Source organism: Musca domestica, unplaced genomic scaffold (assembly GCF_030504385.1).
Source record: "Musca domestica strain aabys unplaced genomic scaffold, Musca_domestica.polishedcontigs.V.1.1 4, whole genome shotgun sequence".
NCBI classification, from domain to species: Eukaryota; Metazoa; Arthropoda; class Insecta; order Diptera; family Muscidae; genus Musca; species Musca domestica.
This window is the reverse complement of record NW_026712328.1, coordinates 19624851-19631982: the sequence shown is the minus strand read 5'-3', so window position 1 is coordinate 19631982 and position 7132 is coordinate 19624851. Positions and strand designations below refer to the sequence as shown.

General features: G+C 39.0%; 1 protein-coding gene across 1 annotated transcript; it reads left to right on the top strand.

Moving 5' to 3' along the window:
* The first annotated feature begins 2894 nt into the window (after window positions 1-2894).
* Window positions 2895-5708, top strand: LOC101899761 (segmentation protein fushi tarazu). The gene is made up of 2 exons (XM_005188674.4): window positions 2895-3977; window positions 4201-5708. The coding sequence occupies exons 1-2, from the start codon at window positions 3152-3154 to the stop codon at window positions 4800-4802; spliced, it is 1428 nt and encodes a 475-aa protein (XP_005188731.2). The 5' UTR covers window positions 2895-3151; the 3' UTR covers window positions 4803-5708.
* The last annotated feature ends 1424 nt before the right edge of the window (window positions 5709-7132 follow it).

Below are 7132 nucleotides of genomic sequence, written 5' to 3'. Positions count from 1 at the left end.
AACGGAATTACAACAAGAGCCCACAAAACTTGGTCTTCACCCTCCCATTGAACAGGGAAATCTCCCCTATGAGAAGAATACAAACGTAGAAAGGGATATTTTTCAATTGACTCGAATAATAGAGAAAAAACTGTCAACCCAAAAAAAAAAAAAACCGGCAAAAGTCATAAATTTTGCAACAGTTTCAATCTTTGTTTAAAGCAAAGGTCTTGTTGTTGTTTTTCTGCAGTTCGAGTTCAGTTTAAATACATATGACTACCAACTGCAACCACTATCCTATTGACAAACGTATGCGAAATGGACAATGTCAATTCCAAAAGGATAATGCACACATGCCACATTGCCAAAACGAATGTCGGCTGTATGCTAGTATTAGGGGTGGGTGGGCGTTAGTGGTTGACGCTATAGAATATGTTGAGATATCTCTTTTTTCTTGGTTATGGATAAATTAAGGCATTTGGCTTAAATAACCTTTGAGCAAACATGAGCAGAGAATTTAGCACAAAACCGAAAAATCAACACCAAGCTAGTGGCGATTGACTTTAGCGGATTAAAGATGTCACTAAATCAATCAATTAGAGGCGTTTTTCAACGATCTCGTGAAAATGACCAAACGAAGTTGGACTTCAGAGTACACTAGAATGGATGTGAAATGATATAATCCTTTGAATATGATACTACCACATGTGTTTTAAAAAAGACATATGCCTACTGGCATTTAGAAGAAAATCGCCAGAAAACACTAAATAAGAATATTTTTCTGACTTGTTTTTAGAAGAAAGGATTTTTAGGTGCTCTCTAGAGAATTCCGCGTAGTTTCATGGGTTCATTGTTATTAAGAAGCATTTTTTACATTTCAGCGAACTCCAAGGGGTTAGCGTCCCAGGCCCCCACCCCGGATACTTTAGTGTTTCCAAGCATAAAACTAGCTCACACTACGACAATTTCTAGCAGAAACATCTTGTAATATCTATAGGCTCGTATTATGCAGATAGAAGGCAAATTATGAGGTCTTTGTAGAAAAACATAGAAGTCCAAATAACGACTTGCTAAGTGACCCTCAAACTTAGCAAGTCGTTATTTGGACTTCTATGTTATTTCCGTTCAATATATTGATTCACAAATGGTAGAAATTTTAAATCGTCAGAAAAATTAAAAAATAGTTCTAAATTTGTTCAAATGTTGTACCTAGCAATATTATTGTGCAACACAATCCTGCGCAAAGACAGACACAATCGGAGCACTTCATCTGTTAGCGCCCTTTAATATTTGTGCTCCTTTCTTGGCGGCGAGAAGGGTCCAAACTTAACACACAGAAGGTAGGAATTAAAAAAAATAACAAATTTTAGTTCCATATAGAATAATTTTTTTCAGCAAAAACCATAGACAACATTTTAAGTTTGATACTTTTAAACGATAGCTCTATGAAGATTTCAGAAATGAGAAATAATTTCATACAACTCACATTACAATGAAAATTTTCTTTTAACTTAACACTTTGTATAAGCCACTTAACAATCTTACCAACATGAACGTGTTGCCCTCATATGTAAATATGTACAACAACTGTGAATAACGCCCGTATACAAACCCGAGAAAGTTACATAAGCTAAGAAGCCCAATTTGAGCCTACATATTTACTTAACCCTTTCACTCAAGCCAATCGTAAATGAAACTGGGCATTCATACGTACAATAACAGTTATAAACTAGGCTTTAGGCTACCGTTATTCAATATTCACGTTTATGACTTGATTGATGTGATAGATTTCGCATAAGGACGACGAAAAAAGGTGTGGATGTCGTGACAGAAATCCTTGAACACGTTATGTAAATAATACGAGAGGCACGCACGTTTGTCAGTCTGTCCGTCTGCCAGTTTTTACCGATGCTATTGTTAGGCGCACAAAAGGAGTGCGCGAGTATTGCGCGATTCATATGGAACAACCAGTTGATGTGATTATATTTTTTGTTTTCATTTCCATTTCTTTCATTTATGAACTTACGAATTTCCGGAATTAGGAAAAGGAATTCTGGGACTTATTTGGGACATTGAAGAAATGTGAATGCAACAACAGTCAGGCAGTCTGCCAGCCAGCCATTCGTATGTGTATTATGAAGAAGGAATTTACACTTTTTTCACTGACAATGGCATGCCTTCTTTCAGTTAAAGGACACACAGCTTTTGTTTTATGATCGTAGCTATTGTAGCTTCTATTTGAACAAATTTTTATGTCTTTATGATTATGGCAATTAGTTAAAATGAGAAATTGTTGCTGCAAGGCTCAATGCCAATGCCACCTTCTTACGGACATCAGAGCATCTTAATTATGGACAGTGGGAGGTATGCAAAAGAAATTGTTGCTCATTCTCTCTCCGCCTTGAGTTTCTCCTTTGGTAAAGATCGTACATGGGACGACGAGCAGGGGAAATGTTAAGGTGACGGATAACCTCGAACTCGAGGTTGCATATTTCGCGATGATAATGTGTTGCTTATGGCAAGTATACATGGGTAATAAAGAGCACAGCAGGTAATCTCAGGAGGACATCTCGCTTGTGTGCCGATATAGAGAGCCTATGGTACGGATAAATTTCTCCTGTACGGATAAAATTTCTCCTACTCGTCCTTGCTGAAACCCTGACCTAGCAGAACAAATGTGCAATTCTCTCTCCGTGTGACTCTCTTCTAACATATTTCTCCCTTGCGAGCCGTGATATATGCGCTCTCAGTGCTAGAATGAGGGAAAACTATTTAGAATTTGATGAGAGATCTTTTGTTATTGCCACACACACCCAGCATGTGTCAAAGTGTCATGCAAAGAATATTTATGTGCAATGACGAGCAAAACTGCGAGGTAACAGGCCGTACAATAACAATTGCCAAAACCCAATGCGGAAAAGTCGTGTGCCACAAGGTCCTGGTGTTTGTGTTGTGTACACACAGTGTGGCAGAAGGCACGGAGATTTTGCTATATTAAGCAGAACATTCGGAGAGAGCAGCACATTCGCCATCACATCCTCATCCTGATCACATCTCAGTAGTTTAATTTAGAGTAACAGATTTAGAAGAGGAGGAAGTTGCAGAAACAAAATAAAATATTTTAAATTCAGTTTAGTTTTTCCATTTGATTCGACTTAAACAAAACAGAAAAATGGCAGCCACAAACTATTATGCCGATTTCACTACCAACAACACCAGCGCCAACATGTACAACTACTCTGCCCCCACATATTATGACAACAGCAGCAGCAGCTATTATCAGCAAAGCAACGCCACCTGGAATCCAGCCACCTACAACCCCAACTATGCCGCACAATACAATGCTCCAGTTATGGATGGATCACATTACAATGAATACTACAACTATCAGAGCGTAGTGGATACTCAACAACCAGCTCAAACTCAAGAAGTCCCCAAAGAAACATTGAAGAGAAAAGCTAACGTGTTAGAGGAAGAAGTCAAACCAGAAATCAAGCCAGAAGTTGAAGAACCTCCAAGCAAATTGCGTGCCTTGTTGACTAACCCTGTTAAAAAATTGAAATACTCTCCCGATTATTATTACACCACCTTTGAAAAGGTTAAGAAGGCTCCAGCTCCAGTGACCAATGAAAAACAGTCAATTTCATTGCCCAGTACCACACCACCCACCAGCTATGAACAAGAGTTCTTGGCTGCCCATACTCCAGCCACTCAACATAGCATTTTGTCCCCTAATCGCAGCGATGTGGATTACTTGGATGTCTACTCGCCCCAGTCGCTCAAAGTTTCCACACACAGCAACAACAACTTCAAGCAAAACGTTTCCCAACCCGCCACTCCAGCATCATTGGTCGATGGCATCAGCACTCCACCCCTATCGCCCAACGATAAACATGTCAGCCAAATCAATCAAACCTCCGAACAACAACATGAATTCAATCAAATGATGTCAGCCAATGACTACAATTGGTCGAACTGCGAAGACAGCCCTGCATCAGGTAGGTTTCCAAACACCAATAACTCATAATTTCCCTTAAAAATGTTTATGATTTTATTATTGACAGTTTCTGCCAACCAAAATGCTTTTCCGCTACCTGTAAGCATTCAGGCATTTTTTGGAAGCAAACAACAAAAAATCATCTTTTCATTTTTAAAAAACTGCAAATATTTTACAATTTCTTGGAACTCCATATATTAATAAAAACTTTTTATTTTTTCTAGATTGCAAAGACTCAAAACGCACCCGCCAAACTTACACCCGCTACCAAACTTTGGAATTGGAGAAGGAATTCCACTTCAATCGCTACATTACCCGCCGTCGTCGCATTGACATTGCGAATGCTTTGGGTTTGACCGAACGTCAAATCAAGATCTGGTTCCAAAATCGTCGCATGAAGTCCAAGAAGGATCGCACCCTCGAAGGACCCATGGAACATGGTCTCAACTATGCCACCATGCCTTTGGATGCCAATGTCAGTGGTCAAGTTCCATTCGTAGGCCCACACCAAACTATGGCACCAAACGCTACCTCTACTGCCCCAGGATCATATCCCGCTTACTTATCAACTGGCCCACAATCATTCCCTGCCGCTTACCACCATCATCACTCACCCGAACACTATGGCCAACAATACGAAGCCACAGCTCAACATGTCTACCCTCACCACCCTCATCATCAACACCAACACGCTCATTATCTCGCCGATGCCCAGCAATACGGCACTGCTGCTCATTTTGGCCAAACTGGCTATGCTCAGCACCAGCACCAACAGCAAATGCCTATTGTGCCAACCGGACCCAACCCAATGTATCAGATGGCTTAAATTGACTGCAGCCCATCGTTGCGTTGATCAACCATGCACAGCCACGAAAGCAAGATTTTTTGCCATTTGAGTGCCAGCCAAAGCAAATGGACAACAAAGTCGAAGACAACTTTCGAGGTTCAAACTCCACAGTATGCTCAGCAGTATTGTGGCTATCCAACGGTGTCTTCGGTTGGGATTTGACCGAACCGAAATGTGGACATCCATAGCCACAGCCAAGCGAGCTATGGGTAAGCAACAGAGAACAAAGGAGCGCAGGCGCAAATACCAAGCAGTGCAATATTTACTAAAACAGGCCACAAGGGTGGATGTGTGTGTGTGTTTGCCAACCAAACAACCAGCGGGCAATCAAACGAGCAACCAGCAGCAGCATCACACACACATACAGGAAGGAAGTAGACACTCTCCCTAAGAAAGCAATGCTCATCAACAACAATGGACACACAATCACACACCAACCCTTGTGTGTTCCGACGTCAAAAAACCAATAAATTATGAGTTTTGCCAGCATTGTTCACGGGGAGTAGCAAAAGTTACTTTTCAATTGAAACAAAAGGCCAAATCAAATACGGCATACCCATGGCGGGACCTGGGTAACCAGCCTGGGGTAGATAATAATCACCCTAACAGCATCACTACTCCAACCCTGGTGCGTTTGTTTATAATTCGAGCGACAAAGACATTTAAATCGTTGCTCTTTCTAAACAAAAGAGCAATGTCACTGAGATTTAGTACAAAATAATTGAGCTTATAATCAAATACCATTTTCTCTATCATTTTAATACCATTTCTATAAAATTATTATTATTAAATTTTGTATTTTATTTTTTAAGCTTTATTTAATTATTTAATATTGTAAGACTTTTAAATTATGTTAAATAAACACCATTAAATTTTATAAATGAACATTTTCTTGGTTTGCTTTATATTTGAATTACTGTTCCTGCTTTAGTCCCCTAAGGGAGTGCCGTAAAAAAGTGCGCAACTCATTTTGTTGGACAACTTTTTCCCGCCTTTAAAATGTATTAGAAAGTATATTTACAAACACAATCAATATTTATATGCGAATTTCATTTTTCACAATTATTAATAACTAGCTGGCCCGATCCGAGTTTCCGGCCCATAGTTTTAGTCTTTAATGCAAATTTTGTATAGCATAATATTTCACAAATCTAGCTCATAAAGGTGAACAAATTTTAATATAAATATTGATCCGACTAAATAGAAATAAATACCTATGGAAGAAGGGCAAAATAATTTCTGAATAGTCAAAGTTAATTACGCTTTTACACCCATTATTCAATGAAAATTCAATGATGATTAAACAATGCCCGTGTCGTTGTCCGCCAATCGGTAAAAATCACTATAGATCGGCGGCCCTGGGGACTATAGTAGCTTAAATGCAGCAAAATCGATTGGAAAATGTGGTCAAGACCCTCGAAATAGAAAAGCAAAGATGCCAAATAATTGCCAAATCAGTGGATAAACGTGGCCAAGACCACGGTCGTAGCTGAAATCAGGGATACATTCATATGAGGGTTATACCAAAACGTGGCCCAACCAATATTCTCTTGAGGGTTACAAATTCAATAGAATACAAAATTTTCCGACCACACATTAGATGTGAAAGTGGATTTGGGGATACTCCAATATGGGGACTTTACTTAAATAAATTTCTATGTGGCAATTATCTATATGATGGTTCCCTACCCCAGGGTAGCATAAATGCGTTTTTTAGCCAAATCAATTGATGAATCTGGTCAAGACCAAAATGGACCCCATTCTGAAAATTTCAAATTTTATGCGGAGAGGTTCTCTACCCCCTTAGAAACAAAGATGCCAAATAAGGGCCAAAATATGAAAAAAGTCGCCAAGACCCCAAAATTAGCTTAAATCATACGATGGTTATATAAATATGAAATCGGGTTGTACCCTTATCCGTGAGTTATGATCGATAGCATGACAGGCAAAAGCGATTTAAAGTATCTTGAATGTTTGGGAAGAATTTCTGGAAGGATATAAATCCTTTTATTACCAATAGCCCCATTCGCTTACCATTTCCACCCTTATATTTGGTATTTTACTGATTGTACTCCCAAAGAACTTTGCATTTTGAGCTCTCATGGGAAGGATTATTGTCACATGAGGGCTTTGAAATGAGCTCCATTAGGCTTTTTCGGTCATTTTGGTTTGTTTAAATGTGTTCGTATCTTCCAGCTGAACCACGATATAGGCCCTGGAGTTGAAAGGTAAATGTCAGTTAACATCCTATTTCGCACTTATTTCATTTTTTTTTTTTTTTTTTTATTCATTATTCTTTATTTTGTTCA